Here is a 23,886-nt window from a genome sequence, read left to right on the forward strand (position 1 = left end):
CATCAGCGGGTAACCATTCTTCTGAATTTAAGGCATGTTCTTCTAATCTGCCTGACATATGTTTATGTCTGTGTAGGAAGCTTATATATATTGTTTTGTATATGATTTTTAAAATTTAGTTAACGATTAGAGAAATCTCTTTGGTTTTAGTTCCTCTCAACATTGTGTTTGAGACTGCTACGGAGTATTCTGTTGTATGCTCAAAAGCACTATATTTTGTTACGCAGTAGTGTGGTGACAGTCACTTAGGTTACTACTTCTGAATTTTTGTTCGTACAAATAGCATTGCAGCAAATAGCCTCATATGCACCTGTGTAATTATTTCTCTAACATTGGTGAATATATGCATACTTAATTTCATTATTGCCAGATTGCCCCAGAGCAGTGTTTGTATTAGTTAGTTATATCATTTAATACAATATTTTTAATAAGAATTTTCCCTTGTTTTGAAAAGGAGTAGGATGTGTCCAACACTGGCACCTAATGAGTACCTGACATGAACTTAGTAATTCCCATATTGCAAGGTTATTCTGAGGATTAAATGATTGAAGACAATAGTTGTTTTTTTTTTTTCTTTTTTCACAGTGAAACAGAGAGCCACAATATATGGCTCTGTGAATATAAGCAGTGAGTATATTCTTTAAATAATTAGATGATCAGTTTGATGGAATATATTTCCTCCATTTTTAAATTTCCCCTAAAGCATCTCTTTGAATTCCTGAGATCACAGTTTGAAAGTCCACTGAATTAAGGGGAAAATGCCATTTTAGAGCAATGACTAATTAAGTTTGGTTTCTTTTCCTTCTAACCTCATTTTATGAAGTTTAAGCATATAATTATATTTACCAGAACACCACCTAAAAACGAAGATGTTATGTAGGCCCTTGTTTCTGTAAGTCCTCATTTGGGATTGCATTTGCCTTCCTGACACTTCTTGAGGTATGTATGAGGAAGATGATGTTGGTCTCCTTGCCTTGTCTCTATTAGCATTGGGCTATTAGAGGTAAAACTGAAAGTGGGCTCTGGCTCTCAGTATTAGTCCTGTGCTTTGACTTCAGGCCACACGGTAATCCTTTCACGTGCTTTTCTGCCCATTTTGTTCATGTTTGTGGGCTGTCATGGACAGTGACCTTGGAAATAAGTACATGTGGTGTGCATTTGTCCTTAAAGATTATAGCTCTGGTTGTCTCCTCCATCTTTCTCTACATTCACTCATGTTCCTTTCTTTCTCTTTCTACCCCCCATACTTCCAGTTTGAACTTCTATTTGAAATTGTCATTTCTTATTTCTTCAAGTTTGATGTCTTGAATGTTTATTTTTCAGTGATCAGGAACCTCCCTATTCAATGATTACATTGCACGAAATGGCAGAAACAGGTATTTTTTAAGTTTTTAAAAAGTATTCCTAATTGATTAATTAATGATCATGAAGAAATGTAGCCACTTAAAAAAAAATACTTCAGAAATACTTAACATACATGATGAGGAAAAAAGCCCTTAGTCTATGGAAATTTTCCTGCACAAGGGCAATAATTAAAAGCACTGTATTGTATTCTGAGTATATACTGCATCTTTTAGTAATGGTTTTATCTCACTGGAATTATTAAAATTATTTTGGCACTGACAGATCTTTGACTATAACTCTTCTAGAATGAGGAAGATAAATTTTTGTTCCTCAATTTTCTAAATGTCATTCAGAAAATAGAGCCAACTGTTTTAGATACTTAATTTTCTCAGTTAACTCCTGTGTCATAAATAAAGGCTGGAAACTTTTAATCATAATTTGAGAACCCAGAAACATAGCTTGAATTTTCTTCAAATAAAGATACCCCTAAATCACCAGATTCCTGTAAATTAGGATTTTTGTTTCTACCATGATAACCAGCAATTGATGACCATGTCCATGACAGATACTAGCTGCTTAGAAGCTATAGGATGTTTCTATTCTCCAGGAGTGGTTCTATTTTAATGTGAAGTCATCTTGTGTTATAAGTTATATATTTCCACAGTTTAAAAATAGAGACTTTATCATATAATCTTCTTGATTTGCTCTTAGATGAAGGATGGTTAGACGTTGTCCAGTCTTTAATTAGAGTTATTCCATTGGAAGATCCACTGGGACCAGCTGTTATAACATTATTACTAGATGAATGTCCATTGCCCACTAAAGTAAGTTAATTATCTTTTATGAAACTGACATCTGTGCTTAAACACAGGATGAATTACCACAAAGAACATTTGGTATAATGCATTTCCTCTTTATATATAGTATTTTGAGTCTGTTTTATTTAATATTAATTTCATTGTATAAACATGTTTTTTATTACCTATGAATTGTTACATCCTCTATAACTAGCTTACTCAAAAACTTTAGTTTAAAATTTTTAAAATGTCAAAAATGGGAGCATTTATATTGGGTTGGCCAAAAAGTTCATTTGGGTTTTTCTGTAAGAGTGTACGGGTCCAACCCAGGTATCTATAATGGCATTCTTTGAAATTTGAAGGGAATGTTCAATTGCTAAGCTGATTCTCTCTCTAAACAAGTTCCTCATGACAAAACTTTCTTTAAATATTTTCTATTAAGAGAAAAAAACTATTATACCAAAAACACTTTTGAGTCTTAATATTGGTATATTGGCATAATTTTGATTATTCCAAGTTAGAACAAAAGTATCAAATTTTCAATGCCTTATTCCATATGGTCTATGGAACCCTTTCTTAAAAATTTTGGATTCTGGCATCTTTCATTTGTCTAAGCCCCACATATTTAGGCCCAACATGGAAAAACATGGACAAAGGGAAAATGTCTTTGATCTTGTCACTGATGAATTGACCTTTGCCTAGTCTTATAGGAGGTTTCTATTATAATTTGCCTTAAAAATTCTGATGATATTTGTTCTCGATTGATTTAAAAAAATATATTTTTTAAGGAACTTTCTACTTCAATATCACTAGGCCCTATTGTTATCAATCATATTGGCATTTGGGTGGATTTAGTCTGTTTAATGACCCAAGAGTATATAGCATATATTTGATACAACTGGTACATTTTGAGTGAAATGTTATCTAGAAATTCATATAAGAAAACTTTCAGATTTATCAAATAATATTTCCCATCAATAATGTTATCCTTTGGGTATATTTTATCATGTTTGCATGGTAATTCTGAGTTAATTTAACACCTGGTTATTACTTTCGTGTCAAAGAATTACCTTGGGGATAAAAAGCCTAAGTCATACATTTATCAGATCCACTTGTATGTTATTGTTTTTAGGATGCACTCCAAAAATTGACTGAAATTCTCAACCTAAATGGAGAAGTAGCTTGCCAGGACTCAGGTCATCCTGCCAAACACAGGAACACATCTGCAGTCCTAGGCTGCTTGGCAGAGAAACTAGCAGGTAACTCTGGGAAGCTCCCCCAAGAAAAACCTTAAGTTGTTTGACACTAAGGGGAAGATGGAAATTTAAAACAAAGAATTTTCCTATTCATACAAGAAATACTTTTCTTTCTTTTATTTATTTATTTATTTTTTTTGGTAAAAATGTCTCTCCCCAAAGTCTCTTCTGATAATGGACCTCTACTGATAAGTTTCTTTTTTAATTATACCTTGCTGAGTACAGGCGCAGGATCTTTATTTTTTAATTAAAAAAAATTTTTTTTAATTTTTACAATGTTTTGTCATACAGCAACAGAAATCAGCCATAATTATACATATTCCAAGATGCAGATGAGTAGTAACATGAATTCTTCAACTTTGCTTTCTTTTTTTCCAAATTTGTCTTGGTTATATATGTAGCCATTTGCATTTGTTTATAAATTTTAGTATCTTATCAATTTTGAGAATAAAGCATATACCAAGATTAAAAAAAAACTCTCCTTATTTGCTTTAAAAATTAAAAATAACAAAAGGCTAAGCTCATAAGATATTGAATCTAATATATACCTATATACACAGTTTATAAATTTTAACTAGATGAAAGAGTTCTATGATTTTGTTGGTCTTAGTTACCAATTCAAATAATATGACACATTTAATTATATCCAGTGTTTGTTGCATTTGTCTAGGTCCTGCAAGTATTGGTTTACTTAGCCCAGGAATACTGGAATATTTGCTACAGTGTCTGGTAAGTGAGACAGCAAAGCTAGTTATTCTTAGTCATCTAGAACTGTGCATTTTTCTAACATTGCCAGCTTAGCCAATGGCACAGAGAATGGAATCAGCTATAAATTTTATTTGCAGGTGTTTCCTAAGTGTTTATCTATTCCCTCCTATGTAAAAAAAAAAAAAAAGTAAGGGCAGGATAGGAATTTATTACAAGCAAAAACAGCTGAGTCGGTCTGGTTTTAAATTTAGTCATAAGATAGGTGCTATGATTGGCTTTTTTGTATGCATCCTTAGAGTCTGCCAAATGGTAGTAGGAACCTCCACAATAGAAACAAAATTACACAGCATTCCAAGCCAGAAAACTGTGAGATCAGTTTCCCAGTGTATATAAATCTCTCTGTTCCTCCATCCCTCCCTGCTCCCTACTGCTGCTGCTGCTACATCGCTTCAGTCGTGTCCAACTCTGTGCAACCCCATAGATGGCAGCCCACCAGGCTCCCCCGTCCCTGGGATTCTCCAGGCAAGAACACTGGAGTGGGTTGCCATTTCCTTCTCCAATGCATGCTCCCTTACTGCTCTTTAAATTATTGTTGTTTGGTGTATGGTCTGTGAAGCTTGTGGTTTGCCAAGGCTGTGCTGTCAGATCTCTTGCACTGTTGGACTAGGCTTGTCTGGTCTGTATTTTTTAGAGTCATTTTTTGCAGGACTGCTATTCACTGGCCTTTTTCAAAATCTGAAAAATATTTTCAGTACCTAGATAATATGTACTTAGAGCATTTAACACTATGCTAAGTAAGCACTGTAGAAATACAGAAGTAGTCTAACAGTCCTTCTCCCTCAAGAAGTTTCCTGATTAGTTCAGGGAACAAAATTACTCAGACAAGATAATTAGCCTCTACTTTATGGTGGGATATGATCAAGGGCAAAACCCCTTCCTTGAGACCAAGTGCCAGGAATTCTGAGAAGTGACTGGGAGGTGGGAGGTATGGGTGATGGGGACTGGGAATTGTGAGAGCTAGACCTCCTGATAAAGGTAAAGCTTCACCTGGGTCACAGCATAGGGTGAGAATTTGATTATGCACACAGGAGAGAAAAAATGGGCTTCAGGACTTCCCTGGCAGTTTAGTAGTTAAGACTGTGCTCTCAATGCAGAGGGCACAGGTTTGATCGCTGGTCAGGGAACTAAGATCCTGCACGCCACATGACTCAGCCAAAAATTTTTTTTAAATAAAGTTTTTTAAAAAATGGGATTCTTGGCTAAAGGCAAATCACTGGCAGAAGCCCAGAGCCAGAAATGGCTGTGTTCCCAGCATATTACAGAGAATTGTCTGATCAGAAGACAGTGTTCAGAGACAGGAGGATATAGACTGAGTAGCCAGGTAGGGAGGGCTCAGGGTCTGAAAAGCCAAACAGAGGGATTGAGGATGGTTATGGCAAGAAGTAGAGTGCTAAACAGGCTTGTAACAGGGAAGAGCTTTGCAGAACCCAGTTGGGCACCAGAAGAGTGAATGGAAACCAGGTGATGTTCTGGAGCTCTTTTGCAGGCTCCTAACATAACTAGGGCAGAGAAGGCAATGGCACCCCACTCCAGTACTCTTGCCTGGAAAATCCCATGGACGGAGGAGCCTGGTGGGCTGCAGTCCATGGGGTCACTAAGAGTTAGACACGACTGGACGACTTCACTTTCACTTTTCACTTTAATGCATTAGAGAAGGAAATGGCAACCCACTCCAGTGTTCTTGCCTGGAGAATCCCAGGGATGGGGGAGCCTGGTGGGCTGTCGTCTATGGGGTCGTACAGAGTCAGACACGACTGAAGTGACTTAGCAGCAGCAGCAGCAGCAGCATAACTAGGGAGGGATGGCTGGGAGCAGATGTGATGTTAAGCAGATAGACCTTTCTTCAAATGTGAACACATGTAATGTGAACTTAAGTGTAACTGAAAGAGCTCACTTGTTGCTGAAAGAGCTTGTAACTGAAAGAGCTCACTTGTTGCTCTCGCCCACCTACAATCAGCATTTGTAGACTTCCTTTCAGAGAACAGATTGAAAATGAAGCCATGAGTTGTTAATTTCATTATTTATAATTTTGGAACCTGGTAGTGATGAATGGTTCCGAGAACAGATTGAAAATGAAACCATGAGTTGTTAATTCCATTATTTATAATTTTGGAACCTGGTAGTGATGAATGATTCCTTTTAGGGTTCTGAATAAAAAAGCCATTTTTAGCTACACTTCTAAGCTTCTGTTTGGCTTGCTTAAATGAATGTAAGAATCAGCATGATTTCATTTAACAAAGTTTTCATTTAACAAATATAAATGTTACTAAGTAAAATAGTTCATTTAACAAGATACTTTTGATGTTTCCATATCTGTAAATGAACAAGAAAATAAGATTTTAGGAGACTATCATGGTCAGTTACTAACAATAGTAGCAAGTGGATAATCAAGGATTTGAATGAGTAAAACTTTTATGACTGCTCCAAAACAAAAGTCTAGCACACAATGGGTCAGAAGAGGAAATTGTCACCCCAGAAGGGCAATGATATATATATATATGTATGTATGAATATATTTATCTTTTGTTGTCTTTCAGAAATTACAGTCCCACCCCACAGTCATGCTTTTTGCACTTATCGCACTGGAAAAGTTTGCACAGACAAGTAGGTATAGTGACTTCTTGGACTAATGATCTATATTGCCTGTTAAAAATGTTAATTTTTCTTAGTTACAGGATGAGCTGACGCCTTTGAACCCCATCAGATATGCCCACATTCTGGGGAGTTCCTTGGTGGCCTAGTGGTTAGGATTCTAGGCTTTCGCTGCCGTGGCCCTAGGTTCAATCTCTGGTTGGGGAACTAAGCTTCTGCAAGTCGTGCAGCTAAATAAATAACATGCATACATTCTGATTTGTCTAGATAAACATCTCAAGGTCTATAGCATGGTGACAAAGGCAACAGTTTGTTTTCTCACCTAAAGAATCAAAATTGGTGGCCGGGATTAGCCACTTTTTATAGCTAGAAAATTTAGTGATGATATTGCTACCTTCTAGAAAATAGAGCTCTTGGGCTTTGTCGTTAGTATAGTTTCCAAATTCTCTAATCGTCTCTCTGTATTCCTTCCCTCCATCAATCTGCCCAGCAAATCCTCCTACTCTTCCATGGTTAATTTAAGGTTTATGTCTTCCCAAACAGGTGAAAATAAATTGACTATTTCTGAATCCAGTATTAGTGACCGGCTTGTCACATTGGAGTCCTGGACTGATGATCCTGATTATCTGAAACGTCAAGTTGGTTTCTGTGCCCAGTGGAGTTTAGACAATCTCTGTAAGTAGGAGTTGTCCTGTATTAAAATGCTTGTTTTCATTTCCAAATCCACTTCTTAAATAGGATCACTGGTCTTCATTTGTGACAGTGTGAGTTTTTCCATATAAAGTCCTCTACTGGTAGGTTGGCTATATTCTAGCGGTAATGAATCCTGGGGACTCTTAAGACAATTAGATGGAAGGAATGCTTCTAATTGCAGTGCTCTCCTATTCAGACATTGTTATTGGTCTCCTGTTTCCTGCTACATCCAGGCCACCAATCAGTTACTATTGTGTAATCCAACTCTTCCCAACACAGACTCTTTTCACTGTCTTACAAGCAGTTCCCAGTCACTCCTATCTCTGGGCCTGTTCCTCTCAACTTGGAATTCCCTCTCTTACTCTTTTCCCTATCCCAGCATTGCTCTTCAAAACTCAAATCATATCTATACCTTAAGAGTTGCTCCCAACTATTCTTTTTCTCCTCCAAGGGCTGCAAGAACTAAAACTAGACTGCTGCTCTGTCCTCACTTCCCCTGCCCCATAGTTAGCACAGTCCCCCTGCTCCTACCACAACATGGTGGGGAATTGCTCAGTGCACAGCCTGTGTAGTGCCAGTTAAAGAGTAATTCTGAAAAAGTACCATTTGGATTTTGCTGCATGCAAAAAAATGACAATAAGGAACAGAAATATAAACCTACCTATGCTGCCTTTACTAATTTGCCTAATTAATCTTCATACAGCTATGCAGCCCCAAAGCTAAGGTTATGTCTACTGATTCTGCCATATTTGAGCACCTCCACTTATTAACAAGAGTGGCAGCCAGCGATGACAACAGTTTTTCCACAATAGCCTGCCTTAGAAACGTGCCCACTTCTTCTTTTGCAGTTTTAAAAGAGGGTAGGCAGCTGACCTATGAGAAAGTGGACTTGAATAGCATTAAGGCCATGCTGAATAGCAACGATGTCAGCGAGTACCTGAAGATCTCGCCTCATGGCTTGGAGGTAAAGTTTCCATAGATGGACCATTCTAGGGAGAAAATCTTGTTTTCATTTTCATGCCCTGATTCTGAACAAAAGCAATCCTTGCAAAATAGATGGAAGTTTACTACATACTCAGAGAGTGGTTAGAGGTAGAAGTGGTAGAAGAGAGAATATCTGAGATATTATATACTCTTTCCTATCTCACATGATCCTATACATATAGTAAGTGCTATAATGTTTATTGACTTGTTTAAATGTCTGACTTTAATCTCTTCTATTTTATGCAGTTAAAGGTACAAAGACTAGTATTTCTGAAAGAGGCCCTTTCTTTTTTAATCCCTGTATAACCAGTTATATTCAATCTAGCACTTGACCTTCTCCCTGCATGTTGGAAATGTTGCTGATGGGGGGAGGGGGAGTGAAGGTTAATGAAAGAGCCGCTTATATACAGCTGCTTTAGGCACTAGACATGTCAAGATTAAAGAGCTGTTTGAAGAATGGCTGCAGACAGCCCTTTGATCTTACATCTTACCAAATGCTTTATGTAGTTTTCTGCTTTAGCTTATTTTTAGGTACTCCATCTTATACCCTTCAATATCCTCTCCCTCATCTCCCTCCCTAACAAGTACGGATTAAGGCAGTGTTTATGCATTTGTAAAAGATTCTACTATGAGAGCAAAACTCTGTAAGTAATTAAAAATGAAGCCAGTAGCCTTCACTAATTCTTACTTTGAGGTCTTCCAGTCCTTTCAATCTGGAACTCCATGAAAACTAAACTGTAAAATACCATCCTTCCTTCAGTTTTGTATATTTTGTCACTGAGGATGCACAGAGAAGGAGACAGTAGTCCAGCAGGAGCTGTAATGAGAAAGGATAGATTCTACCTTCTGAGCAGTCTGTTATCTCTGGTGGTCTTCAGGCATTGATGGTGGGCTGCCATGCCCTTTGATTTTGCCAGGCTCGCTGCGATGCTTCTTCTTTCGAAAGTGTGCGTTGCACCTTTTGTGTGGACGCTGGGGTATGGTACTATGAAGTTACCGTGGTCACTTCTGGCGTCATGCAGATCGGCTGGGCCACACGGGACAGCAAGTTCCTCAACCACGTGAGTACTGTGGAGACCTGGACAGATGCGGGCCCAGCGGGTGATTTTGGCAAGTGGGTGGTGCATACTCATTTCTCAAGTAGGTTTGCCCAGTAATCATTCCTTGGGCTGAACCACATGGTGCCAAATCTGCAACATCAGGTTTACAAACTGATTCAGAAATAGGAAAACACAAGTGAACCTCAGCTATTTTTTTTTCCCCTCAAGTTTTAAGTTCATGTTAATTTTCCACCCAGAGGTTACATGTGTTCTTTTTCTTTTTTAGGCTCTGCTCCGGCCCCAGCCACATCTTTGGCTCAGTTTTTATATTGTTATCAGTGATGGTTTTTACCTTGCATTTAAGCTTTAGGAACTTTGTAGGAATTCTGTTCCTTTCATATAATCCTAAATGTTGGCTTGACTCCTCTCACTTTACCTTTATCTTGTAATTTGTAGGCATATTTGTTTTCGATATTTAGTATTTATCTTTTGTTACAGAAAGCTATCAGATATAAGGGGAGATTAAATCCACTAGAGGAAGCAGAGTTGGGCCACTTCTACTTGAGTGCGAGAGGTTAGGATTCTTTCCTTTCCTTCAGATGTTCATTTCCTGCCGCTTTATACCCTTCTAATGTCTAACCCTCTTGCCTGGAAAATCCCATGGACGGAGGAGTCTAGTAGGCTGCAGTCCATGGGGTCGCTAAGAGTCGTGTCATTTTCCCTTTTCCCTTTCATGCATTGGAGAAGGAAATGGCAACCCACTCCAGTGTTCTTGCCTGGAGAATCCCAGGGACGGAGGAGCCTGGTGGGCTGCCGTCTGTGGGGTAGCACAGAGTCGGACACGACTGAAGCGACTTAGCACCAGCAGCAGCAGCAATGTCTAACCCAATCAGCTTCCTTCTCATAGTCATAGTATAAGCTCTTTGGAATTAATCCAGTTTCGATCAGGAACATTTTGTGGCCATATGATTTTTACCCTTTGAGCTGGGAAAATACCCTTAGACTTATTTTTGTCATTAATCTAAATAATGACCTCTTATCTGGACTACCCTGGTGATCCAGTGGTTAAGAATGCACCTGCCGGTACAGGGGACGTGGATTTGATTCCTGGTCCCAGAGGATTCTACATGCCATGGGGCAGCTAAGCCCAAGTGCCACAACTACTGAGTGTGCTCTTAGAGCCCAGGAACTGCAACTGAACCCACATGCTACAACTGCTGAAGCCCACATGCCCTAGAACCCATGCTCTGCAACAAGAGAAGCCACCGCAATGAGAAACCTGCTCATTGCAACTACAGAAAGCCCTCGCTCAGCAACAAAGACCCAGCAAGCCAAAAATAAAACAATAAATAAATAAAAATAAATAATAGCCTCTTCAGTTCAGTTCAGTTCAGTTGCTCAGTCGTGTCTGACTCTTTGCGACCCCATGAATCGCAGCACACCAGGCCTCCCTGTCCATCACCAACTCCCGGAGTCCACCCAAACCCATGTGCATTGAGTCGCTGATGGCCATCCAACCATCTCATCCTCTGTCGTCCCCTTCTCCTTCTGGCCCCAATCTTTCCCAGCATCAGGGTCTTTTCCAATGAGTCAGCTCTTCTCATCAGATGGCCAAAGTATTGGAGTTTCAGCTTCAACATTAGTCCTTCCAATGAACACCCAGGACTGATCTCCTTTAGGATGGACTGGTTGGATCTCTTTGCAGTCCAAGGGACTCTCAAGAGTCTTCTCCAACACCACAGTTCAAAAGCATCAATTCTTCTGTGCTCAGCTTTCTTTATAGTCCAACTCTCACATCCATACATGACCACTGGAAAAACCATAGCCTTGACTAGAATAGCCTCTTACCCGCCAATTAAAAATAAATAAATAATATAGCCTCCCATACCATATGTAAGGTCTTAGGATGGGTTTTAGAAGTGATCCAACAAAGTCAAACTAAACTTTGCCTGCCATAAGGATAGTTTCTAAAGCACCCTTTTAGCAAGGCTGTACAGCATCCTGGAATTGTTTATGACATTTTACTAAACTGCTCACTGGAAAGAGACAAATTAGAGGAAGAGGGCCCATGGAAAGGGCAGGTCTGGATTTTTGTCCAGGATGGAAAACTGGACCCTAAACTGCCATTGCTTTTGTTGGGAACCTTTCCTTTGCAGGGCCTTCTAGTTGACTAGGCCTTAATTAAAACCTGGAAGAATGAGGCTTTTTTGGTGGCACCACATAGTCAAAAATAAGTGGGACTGGAGAACAATGCCAGTTAGTCTTCTAGTGCCCAACTTGGGGACTGATTTAAAGAAAGTAATATCAATTACACAGATAGTCTGCTCCAAATGATGTCCTTAAGATGATTTTTTTAGGACTTAAAAAATCTTAATTTCCAGAGCACTTCATTTTAAAGCCTATCATCTGATTCCCACAACAGTTTTTACTGTTAAAATTTCCATTTCACAGGCAAGAAAACTGAAACCAAGACTGGGACAAAAAGAAACTAGGACTTGAGTTCATTCCCCTTCCTATTCTTCAATAATTGTGTTCTTTGCATTTGAAAATGGGGATAATCTCAGAGAATTAGCTAGTTGTCTCATTTGGAAGTAAAAATTTGTCCCAAGACTAGAAGAAATATGGACTTCTCTTGGGAGAAAGCTTTATAAATTGTGTATCTCCTAGTACGGCAGCACACACAGGTCTGAGAGTAGTATATATGAGACTGAACGTTGCAGGTTTTCTTTTTAATGGCCAGTGAAGCTGGATCATTTTATCTCGTGGATGAAACTAATTTCTGCCATAGAGTTGCAAAAACTTTGGCTTCTCAAGAAACTTAGAATACTATTTTCTTATCTCTCCAGATTGCTTGATAGACTTAATTTCTTTCCTTAAAAAATAAAACATTTTTCCCTGACTTAAGTACTGGTTGGTTAGAAATTAATGAAGTCTGATACATCTTTCCCCAAATACAGCATTTTCATATTGTTACTGTACTTAAAACTTTGCTTCCTGTGGACATTGTTCTGGTGATTCTGAATCTTTTTGCCTGTACAGACATGGTGTGGCTTTGTGGAATTAGCCTTTCCTAGGACACACCCAGTGTCTGAAAATTTGAAGTCCATTCATGGTGCCTCTTATTTTAACTCTTACTGATTGGGCTTTGCTGTTGAAAAGATGATGAAGTGTTAGGCTTGGAGATAGATCATTAATCTGAGAAGCTAAAGGGTAGGTCTTATTCAGGTCACCTACAGAATAGTTATCTTGTTTATCATTACTTTTTTTTTTTTACTTGTTCAGGCTTTGAACGGGATAGCAAGGCATTCTTTCTGTTAATAGACTGGTGAATATTCTGAGAATTTACACAGGTTCATTTAACCTTTGAGTAGTCTGAGCACTGCATTCGGAACAACTGATTCTCACTTTGGAGAACACACATCCGAATTCAGTATGTTGTGGTCCAAGTAATCAAGGAGTGTGTTGGAGCCCTCATTCCAGTCTATCTTCTGATTGCATTATCGCACAGAATAAGCAGACCATCCCCAGGATCTGAAGTCTTACTTGGATCTGGGCAACATTTTCAGTGGCCTTCTCTACCAGAATCTTTCACCATTGATCCTTAAAGATAGCAGTTGTCTGGTCTGCATGTTTCCTCTATTCGTTCTATTTTTTTCTTATAACTGCTCAAAATAATTTCTTAAGATCTTACCACCCTTTTATTTTAACAATAAAAGTAATTATTAAACAATTAAAAGGCAATAAGTAATAAAAGAAGTTGCCAAGAACCTATATAATGTTCAGATATCTCAGAATACCTGTTTGCTAATTACCCACAATAGCCTCTCTGTTGTACCCAAGTTTAACATCTCTGAGCAAGGGGGTGTTTTGAAGTGTACTACAGGCCAAAAAGGTATTTGTCCACACCAGCCTTGGAATCAGAAAATCCCAAGGTCCAAACTTGACTTTTCTAGTAATGTGTTTTTGGGCAAGATGGTTGACCTCTCTGAGACTTTATTTCTTCTTAAAACGGAATACAATACTCTCAGCCTCAAGGTGGTTCATGAGAATTAAATAAACTAACAGATGTGAAACTTGGGAAGTATTTGTTGGTGAGGTCATACTCTCTTCTGACTCCATGTCAAAATTTTGGTACCTTCTAAGAACTGTAATAGGCTCTCTCCCTTCATCTAGAAAGCTTAGAATTCCAGCCACCAGCTTAATGGTTATAAAATACACACTTAACTTTTCCCAGAACACAGCAGGCAGAGCCTCACTAATCTCTGGGCCCTATCTCCCTCCAGGAAGGCTATGGCATCGGAGACGATGAATACTCCTGTGCATACGACGGCTGCCGGCAGCTGATTTGGTACAACGCCAGAAGTAAGCCGCACCTACACCCATGCTGGAAAGAAGGTATGCATTCCTCCTTCATGAATTTATCAACTAGGTTAAGACATCTGGTTCTGACAAGGCATTATGTTAGGCTTTAAAATGTTTTGGATGACCCTGAGGGATGGGATGTTAGGTGGGAGGGAGGTTCAGGATGGGGAACACATGTACACCCATGGCTGATTCATGTCAATGTATGGCAAAACCCACGACAATATTGTAAAATAATTAGCCTCCAATTAAATAAATTAATTTAAAAAAATGTTTTGACGGAAAAAGATTAAGTGTGGGAAGGGATATTAGCATTTTTATCCCCTACCATGGGTGTGAACAGTACTCTCCTGATACTCACCTCTGATGGAGCCCTTGCTTCAGCAAAACATTTCAGACTATAAAATTCTAAATTTAGTGGGGAAATTATTAATTAAGATTAATTAATATGAATTAAGATTCATATGATTCTTCAGATTAATATGAATTCCACTTTCCTCTCTGGGTATATGTCTTAGAGCAGCTGTGGAGATATTAAGGACACTGAAATTGTAATGCCAATAAAATGAGATTTTCTTCAGAGCGTTGGCACTATTCAGTGGACACATTCTGGGCCCCTCTAGATGCAACTTTTCAGGCTGACTTGAGCACTCTTGGCCTCAAAAACATCTGCCCAGCCTCAGCTCTCCAGACATCAGGCTCAGGACACTGCAAGGGTAGAGGCTACCAGGACTCTCAGTCAAAGCATGAGGATTTTAGCAAGAATACATCTTATCAACAGCCTCATCTTTTTTGCCCCATTCAATTTGTATTCCAACTGTTTTGCTGTATCCAAGGCTTTATACCCATGAAAACATGTATTAATGAAAGATTCAAACCAGCATAGTTAGAACCACACAGTTGATCTGTCCAACACTTAGACCAAAGGATTTAAGATGAGTGAGTCTTTTTACCCCAACTAAATACAATGAAACAGGGCTGTTCTGCCTCACACCACAGCATCAAGGGTGGTATTCTCAGGGGGCCTCCTGGTGCACCCCACCTTGTACTGAAGACATAGAGTCATACGGTAGCAGATGGAACCTCTGGAAAATTTTTTTTTCTTTTTTGGCCATGCAGTCTTGTAGGAGGGACCTTAGTTGTCTAACTAGTGACTGAACCCTTGCCTTTGGCATTGGAAGTACAGAGTCCTAACCACTGGACCACCAGGGAATTCCCTCTCAGAATTTTAAATCTCAGCAGAGAAGCAAAGTTCATGATTTTGATCTTACCATGTTTTACTGCTCCAAGAATGCACATTGCCCCCACATTTCACATCTTTGAAACTGGGATGCATCTTACAATTGATGACTTTTCATAGATTAATTGGCAGCATTTTCCTTTCCAAATATTGATGTAAAGGGGTCAGATCAGTTGCAGAAGAAGCAAGATGAGTATGTTGAGTATAGGGCTACAAAAACAGACTTAATACAATGATATCAAAACCCTTGAGACAGCAGAATCTTCCCATCCTAACAGTGTTCCACTTCATCCTTTAGGAGACACGGTAGGATTTCTGTTAGACTTGAATGAAAAGCAAATGATCTTCTTTTTAAATGGCAACCAGCTGCCTCCTGAGAAGCAAGTCTTTTCATCTACTGTGTAAGTACCTTCTCTCAATCAAAAATTCAAGTAGATGCATGGAATGTCCTTTTCTCTAGGAAAAAAAGACTGTCCATTTATATAGTCAGTTGTGTGAGAAATCACTGTACTTCAAGTAATTGGGGACTCATTTGATCATACCTAGAACTCTCCCAGAGTTTGATTTAGGAAGATAAGAGCAGGATATTCTCTGATTTATAGTCCCGTCTAGTTTAGTAAACAGAATGCCACTCTTTTTTCTGCCAGGGTACAACTTATTCTGACTTATTTCTTACTCCAGCTTATTTCTGAAGACCACTTTGTGTATGACCTTCACTTTGTTTTTATGAATTCTCTTGATCTCTACTCATTTTTATTTGTAGATCTGGATTTTTTGCAGCAGCTAGTTTCATGTCATATCAGCAATGTGAGTTCAATTTTGGAGCAAAACCATTCAAATATCCACCGTCTATGAAATTCAGCACTTTTAATGACTACGCCTTCCTCACAGCTGAAGAGAAAATCATTTTGCCAAGGTAAGGAATCAGCAGTGTTGGCCTGTTGCACGCTTAAGGGTGTATATAACGTAACATTGTAATCCTAGCTCCTGTTCTGGCTTAAAAAGCAGGTCTGTAACAAGCCCTTCTGGGCTGTACTTTACCTTGGACTCAGTGTCCCAAAGCTTGAGAGTGGCTCAGCAGTTTCCAGATGAACCAGAAAATGTCACAGAGTGATGACAGCCCTGCCTGTTGCAACAGAGCCTCTGTAATATCCCAAGAACTGAAGGGCCATTTATTTCCCAGCTCAGAGATCTGAGGTTCATTCTGAGAACCCCTCTTCATCTTGTGTTAGCGCCTGACAGGGACGCTAAGAACTTTAAATTCCTCCTGGTGAAAGTGTGAAGTAACACCTGTCTCATCTGCCATACCCCCCCATCACTTTGTTATGTAGCCTTTCTTGGATGTGGCCCATAAACAGGTCTGTCTTCTCACCTACACCCTGAAAGTTCCAACTGATCCATCTAAGAGTTCCCCTGGAAGCTGACCTTAGTTAAAACTGCTTCAGCATTTAGTTAACCACCCCTGCAGAATTAAACTTGCCAAAAGTCAGATGGCAATAGGCACCAACTATCAGAAAGTCATCTTTTATGGGCGGTTTCTGTGTACTGTCTCAGTACCCTAAGATCTTGGCGCCCAAAGTGCAGTCTGCCTTGGATAAGAACAGAGTTACCAGCTTGGCAGTCCTGTGCTGCATTGGAATTTTGTTTTCTGTGACAGTGACACCAAGACAGAAGTTGTCGGATGCTAACTGAATGGCCTCTTTAATGCCAAAGTTTCCTGTTTTACTCATAGGAATAGTATTCTTTTCTGACTTCAGGGTAGGAGATCAGGGCCCTGTTTCTACTTGGCATTTTGTAAATTGTTCCATATTGTAAATCCTCTCTGTCTCTACCTCTTCTTCCATTCATTCTTTTTTTTCTTCTTTTTCTTAAACTTTTTAGTATGGAAAACTTATTATTATGGAAAACTTCAAATGCACATGAAAGAAAAAAAGAATAGCACAGTAAAGCACCATATAAATATATTTATACCCACCTCTATATAAATATATACCCACCTCTCAGCTACAAAAGTCATCCACTCACAGCCATGTGCTTCTCTTACAGTCTTCTCTGTTAATAGCTCCATTGTCGATTCTGTTTCCCTGGCTGTAATCCTAGAGGATCCTTGACAAGGCAGAGTGTGAGTTTCTGCCATTTCTATGACGGATTGTTCAGCAAATCCTATGGGCTGTACTTTCAGAATATATCCCAGCCAACAACTTCTGGTCCCTCTCCCTGCTCCCACCATGGTTAAAGCCTCCAATTTCCTACCTGGGTTGTTCCTGCCCTCAAACTAGTCTCCCTGTTCCCACCTTAACCCCTTCAGTCTGTTCAGCACAGCCTCCAGAATGATTGTTACAACATAAATCAGATCATGCACTTCTCTGCTCATCAGACTCTAGTGGCTTCCTCTTTCACTTAAGGTAAAAGCTTGAACCTCAGCAGACTCTGTAGGATTTGTCCCCTCTTCTCCTCCACTACTTCTTAGACCTCTTGCACTCTCCCCTGTGCTCCTGCTACTTCAGCCATCCTGGCCTCCTTGCTGCTCCTGAAACAGACCAGGTCTGCTACTGTAGCCCCAAGGTCTTTGCACTAGAAAGTTCTGCTCTCACAACTCTTCCTGCTACCAGAATGGTCTGACATGTGTTTTCCAATACTACTGAGCAGTGAACTTGATTCTGATACCATCTACCTGGAAATAGCTTCAGACCCCCCCTGGAGAAGGGTTCAGTCCTGCAGGATTGCCCTTTCCTCCCACTTTAGATGCCAGTCACAGGTCCAGGTCATGACCAACTCACTGTAACTGGAGGCTCCTATGCCCTCCACCTTTGGTTTGATTAATTTGCTGGAGCTCCCACCACAGAACTCAGGAAAGCAGTTTACTTCTGTGTATGTGTTATACTTTACCAGCTGAGCCCCCAGGTAAGATGAGAATGACCAGCCTCCTTCATTCTCTGTTTTAGAAAATCATTGTAAGATTGAAATGAGATGTCTCGTGTGAAAACTTTACTGAATAGAGCTTAGGGAATACATGGTAGACTCCCATGTACAGAGCATTTTTAAGGCATTTCATATGCATCGCTGCTCACTGACCCCATTTATTTGTTGATAAAATGAACTTCCAACTGTGTTTTCTACTCAGGCACAGGCGTCTTGCTCTGTTGAAGCAAGTCAGTATCCGGGAAAACTGCTGCTCCCTGTGTTGCGATGAGGTAGCAGACACGCAACTGAAGCCATGTGGACACAGGTCAGAGGGTTTGTTTGGTTATTTCTTCTTGTGTACATTACATTAGGCAAAGTTCTACCTGTTCTTGAATTGCTTTTACAGTGTTACCAGTTCCCTAGCTGTTCATCAAGGTTCATAATATCCAAAGTGGGCTGAAGGAGGTTTCAGAGTTTGCCAAGTCTGTCTTCCAGAAAGTACCTGAAATAGAAGAACCTTCTTGATATGGAAGACCCATGTTTTTGTTTTGTTTTACTTTGTTTACTCAGTACTTTATTTTTGACACATTTTTCATTCCAAAATGTAAAAGACTTAATGCTAATCACAGGTCTCTTAGGAAATCCCTTTTAGTTTTAGAGCCTTCTCATGTACTTACTCTTTACCCTCCTCAGCATTGAGAGGGCAGCACCACCCTACCATCTAACCACTCTTCATTTTTAGAAAATGAGAACAGCCTGGATCCTGTACAATAGAGTGTTTAAACATCAGCAAGAGTAGCAAGTAAAACAGTCCCCTAAAAAGGCCTCGCAACTAAGGTTAGAAGGAGAAAGAGGAGCTGGGCAGTGTGCCGACCCTGGCCTGGCCCAGGCATGTGTGCTGATTATATACAAGCAGTACCTCTATCCCAGTGTTCCAGACCAGCTCCCTGTAATTCAGCCCACCCCATACACTGCCTTGCTCTATTCTTCACATAGCTTTAGCTACCAGGTCTCCCTGTATCAACTCTGTAGCCCAGAACTCCTCAGGATCTGGGCTTATTCTTCTTTGAACGCTCTGGCCCTTATTGGTGGTTTGGCACACAGTAAGTGCTCATGAAAGAGGGCTGAAATCTTAAAAACTTAGAATCAGGTATCTTAAGTATGACCACAGTCTTCACACTAGACATATCTAGAACAAAGTTGGAAGAGGAAATTAAAAGAATTATAAGAAAGTCTAGCTCCACTTTCAGCAACAACAGTTCCGTTGAGTAGAGGTTAAGAAAGGAAATCTGGCTAAACTGAATGACATGAGCCAACCCCTAGAATAGAGACTGAAAATCTAAACATTCCTACTATTAATACCATGAAAGAAATTGAGATGATTTTCCCCCTTTGCCTTCCCCGCTAAAAGCCCAGGTGGTTTCACAAGTACATTCTTTCAAACTTTGAGGGAATAAATGGATTCTATATAAACTTCTCAGACCACAGAGAAAATAGCAAAGTCACAATCTTTTTACAAAGCCTGCATGTTAATCATACAAAAAGCTGATGAAACACAAAAATGAATGAATGAATATAAACCTGAAAATTCTAAATTATCAGCAACTAGTACCCAGCAACACGACCAAGAGGGGTTTATTTCAGGAATGCAAGGTTAGTGCAACATAGGAAATCAATGTAATTTCTCAAATGTATTTAATCAAATGTAATTTCTCAAGTAGGCCAAGGGACAGTGAAGCAGAGAATTAATACTTTCTGCAAAAATGCTAAAAATTCAATATCCATCTCGAATGACTACTACAAAACAGAAATGGATATAGGAAATAAAAGTATACATTAAGGATGGATGGATACTTCCTTTACAATATAAAAAAACATATATCTCAAACACAAGCATCTTTTTAAGGGGGACACACTAGAAAGAAGCCTTCCAAGAGTTGCTAGGAACCAGACAAGGATGCCTGCTATCAGCACATAGCATCGAAGACCCAGTGTAGCCAAAAATAAATAAATTTTTTAAAATTTAAAAAAAAAAAAAAAGTGAGAAAGAATATGTGTAAAATGCCACCTTTAGGGGAAAAAAAAGTTAATAGTTTTGTCCCAGTATATGAAAAGAATGACACCGTAATGGAACAGAAGCCCAAAAGTAATACTACTTATAAAGAAAAATATAAAGACATTATGTCAAATCTGGTGAAAGATAGACTGTTCAACAAATGATAATGGGACAGATAGCTAACTGTCTGGGGGAAAAAAATAGCATTGTATTTCTACCTACAGATCCACATCTCTATGCATAGGCTGTATATATCCAGACTTTCTGGAAAAATGCACATGAACTTTTAACTTATTCCTCTGAAGAGGAAGATTGAAGGTCAGAAGTGGAAGAGAGACTTACTGTTTATATATTTACTTAATGTTTCAGCCATGTGTGATTATTACCCTTTCAGTTAACATGCTCCATTGAGTCAGCACATCGTCAGTCTGACTTTTTGAAGAACTGACCTAACTGGTATCTATGTCTTTTTCCTCAGTGATCTGTGCATGGATTGTGCCTTGCAACTGGAGACCTGCCCATTGTGTCGGAAAGAAATAGTGACTAGAGTCAGACAGATTTCTCATATCTCATGACACACGTGAAGAGGCCTCATGGACTTATTTCGACTCAATTCCAGCCAATGTTGAAAAGAAAAACAAAGAAAAAAATCTCTAATCAGTTGTATGCACATTGAAACTTATAGCCATGGCCAGATTTTATGCTAAAAAAAATGATAGTTTATCAAAGACAAAATTCTCCTAGAATCTAACCCAACCTGCTAGCCCTGAGAAATTCCTTTTAAGGCCAAGGAAAGCTGAATGCCAGTAGCTAGGCCTGTGGTAATTCCATGAAAAGCAACAGGAGACAATGCCCTCTTGAATGCTGAAACCACACTGGATTTCTCCAGGTTGGGTTCATTTGCTTGTTAACACAGGCTGTTTTGTCTCATAGTCTAAAGTTTTTATTTTGGGCAAAAGTCATTATGGAGAAGTAAATGACAGCGTTTCTGGGTAAAGCATCACTTCCCATTGGTCAGAGAGCCACTGGTATCGTAAGCATGGATACTGCACTGCAAGACTTGAAGCTGTAAAACTAGAATCCCACAGGTCAGTACTACAAGCAACATGGAGCGCCTGAAAGAGGGTGCACAGACTGTAGACAAAAAACAAAACCCAATTTTTGATATTTCAGTGATCCCAAAGAACATGCTAGTTGTTTTTTTTTTTAAACTGCAGAAAATTGGAGGTATTTTCACATTCATGATGTTTCTATCCAATTTCAGTACCCACATTTTGTGAGGAAAAAAAATGTTTTAACAATGCAGGAGGAATTCTTAAATTAATTGCAATGTTAGACTGGAGAAAATTTGGTATTTAAGGTATTTTTAAGGTACCATCAAATCAGGTCTTTTTGGTTTTTGTTTAAAATAATTTTTTAAAATCAGTATTGTTTTTGGAAGTAATATACTTTGAAACTCTTGAACTAATAGTCTCAAAAACTCTTAGCGGACAGTCTGAGAGCACGTATTCCTATTGTTTAAAATAAATACATGTTTTTGAATAGTAAATTCAGTCATGGATTGTTGACTACGTCTTCATCAAAAGTGTTATTCCCTCTCAGGGTCTCTGTTGAAGACCTTCAAGAGTTTGGTTTTTTCTCCCAGAAAATTGGAAGGTAGAATTGTAAATTCATAGAACTTATTTTATAATGGTGTACCTCAGCAGCTGCCTTTCAATTTATGCCAAGTCCTTACTGAGTTTATACTTGAATAGTAAATATGTCTTCTCAGTTTTACAATGTCTTAAATTCAATGCACATTTTTTTCTTCCTTCCCCACCCTTTCTTGTTTGTAGTTCATTAAATCGTCCTATTACAGAGCTGATTTCCTTCCTGGCTGTACTTGTTGGGGTGCTGGATTTTTTCCATGTCTTTAGTCTTCCATAAATTCAAATATATATATAAATATATATATATATGTTCTCTTCTTTAGCTTGTGGTAAATACAGTAATTTGCATTGAATAAATAAAACATTTGTTGCCTTTTTTGACTTAAGATAGCACAACTTTCATTGGTATCTGCTGCTAAGGTTCCAAGATATTATACTCAGGTTTATCCTTTCCAGGTTAGGATAGAATCAAGTATTAGAATTCAGAAGCAAGGTTAATCACTTATTCATCCAACAAACCTTTATTGGACACCTAATATATCTTGGGCACTGCAGCTATGTGGTATGCAAAAACAGATCTGTTTGTGGAGCTGACGTCTGGTAGTGGGGAGAAAACTTATGTTTTTCCTTATTGTAATAACTTGTTGAGTGCTTTGAGAAAGAACAAGGAGAACCTAATTTAGATGAGGGGAAGGAGAGAAACGTCACTGAAGGAGTAACATTAGTAAAAAAAAAAAAAAGGAAGTAGGACCTAGGGATATAGCCAGGCAGAGACTGAAAATATTGAGCCAGTTTCTGGCCTCAGGCGGTTGAGTGGCAGCTTCCACTTTCTGTCTCTTGAAATATTCTTGGACCTAGCCACCATGGTGTGGGAAAACCCAAATATCCATGAGAAGACCTACATGGAGAGGAACTGAGACAGCCCCCTACCCCTCAGGTCCTCTGTTCAACATCCACAACTGAGCTGTTCCAGCTAATACTAATTTGAGTAAGCTTCTTGGAAGAGGTTCTCTAGCCCCATTCCAGCTACCCTGAACTGATGCCAAGTAGAAGAGAAACAAACTGTCCCTACCAAGCCCTGTCCAGGTTACAGATTACTGAGCAAAATAAATTTTTTTTTTTTTTTAGCCAGGAAGTTTTGGGTGGCTAGTAACAGCTTTGCTGCTAAATCGCTTCAGTCATGTCCGACTCTATGCAACCCCATAGACTGCAGTCCACCAGGCTCCCCTGTCCCTGGGATTCTCCAGGCAAGAACACTGGAGTGGGTTGCCATTTCCTTCTCCAGTGCGTGAAAGTGAAGTCACTCAGTCGTGTCCGACTCTTAGCGACCCCATGGACTGCAGCCCACCAGGCTCCTCCATCCATGGGATTTTCCAGGCAAGAGTACTGGATTGGGGTGCCATTGCCTTCTCCGAGTAACAGCATTAGATAACCAGAATAGATGGAATCAAGTTTCCTTCTCTGCTCTGATCCTATGTATTAACTCGGTCTGGTTATTTACCAAACCTTTCTGAATGCCTGCCTTCTACTTGGTACTAAACAGAGATAGTACCTCTGAGAACTGATCTCACCCTAGATACAACTGTGTCATGGTAACGGGTTTAGTTCCACACCCCACTGATAGATATTTTACGTTCATTTAAAGATATCTGTCCATTCAGGCTGGCCATCTGACCCACAGATCAAACATGAACCATATCTAAAATGTACCACACATTTGGCCAAAAAATAAAATGCAACCGAAAAGACACTGTCTAGTGATCCAATCAGAGAACAGGTATAGGGTACCCTTTTGTAAAACTGGGCAGTTTTGCAGGGGGCTTATCCTGGAGCAAAGTCACCTGACTGCGTTGCTCAAAGTGGTTCTGTCAACGTTAATCTTGCCTAGTTACCCAAGAAACGAGTTACTGCCGAATAATCTTTTTGATGTGAATGTTCATGATGTAAATTACAGGACATCCACTTCTTGCTGTGGGGTTGGCTTTGGTAGCTGTCTCGTGGTAGTTCCACGAGAGGGAGCAACTGCCTCGAAAATCAAATGTCTGCACTATCTGGCTCAAAAGCTAAGGGATTGACTCTGAAAAGATTTTCGATTTACAGTGCTCTTAAAACCAATTTGAATGACTTAATCTTCTTCTTAAATCTTGTAATTCATTCCCAAGTAGCAAGTGGGGAAATCGAGGCTGTCTCTGGGCTTCCAT

The 23,886-nt window shown here is 39.3% G+C and overlaps 2 protein-coding genes across 3 annotated transcripts in view; one reads left to right on the top strand and one right to left on the bottom strand.

The window, feature by feature from the left end:
• RSPRY1 (ring finger and SPRY domain containing 1) overlaps window positions 1-21,900 on the top strand; it is a 37,198-nt gene extending 15,298 nt beyond the window's left edge. For both annotated transcript variants that reach the window (XM_055553884.1, XM_055553886.1), the window contains exons 3-15: window positions 1,324-1,376; window positions 2,056-2,168; window positions 3,274-3,400; window positions 4,068-4,126; window positions 6,703-6,769; window positions 7,301-7,432; window positions 8,299-8,414; window positions 9,352-9,495; window positions 13,758-13,869; window positions 15,375-15,477; window positions 15,840-15,992; window positions 18,201-18,305; window positions 20,515-21,900. In XM_055553884.1, coding sequence (XP_055409859.1) covers window positions 1,324-1,376; window positions 2,056-2,168; window positions 3,274-3,400; window positions 4,068-4,126; window positions 6,703-6,769; window positions 7,301-7,432; window positions 8,299-8,414; window positions 9,352-9,495; window positions 13,758-13,869; window positions 15,375-15,477; window positions 15,840-15,992; window positions 18,201-18,305; window positions 20,515-20,611 — 1,381 coding nt within the window. In that variant the 3' untranslated portion in view covers window positions 20,612-21,900. The remainder of the gene's footprint in view (window positions 1-1,323; window positions 1,377-2,055; window positions 2,169-3,273; window positions 3,401-4,067; window positions 4,127-6,702; window positions 6,770-7,300; window positions 7,433-8,298; window positions 8,415-9,351; window positions 9,496-13,757; window positions 13,870-15,374; window positions 15,478-15,839; window positions 15,993-18,200; window positions 18,306-20,514) is intronic.
• PSME3IP1 (proteasome activator subunit 3 interacting protein 1) overlaps window positions 1-23,886 on the bottom strand; it is a 348,568-nt gene that overhangs the window by 55,923 nt on the left and 268,759 nt on the right. The gene's annotated exons all lie outside the window — the stretch shown is intronic.

This window comes from Bubalus kerabau, chromosome 17, assembly GCF_029407905.1.
Source record: "Bubalus kerabau isolate K-KA32 ecotype Philippines breed swamp buffalo chromosome 17, PCC_UOA_SB_1v2, whole genome shotgun sequence".
In the NCBI taxonomy this organism is placed as follows: domain Eukaryota; kingdom Metazoa; phylum Chordata; class Mammalia; order Artiodactyla; family Bovidae; genus Bubalus; species Bubalus kerabau.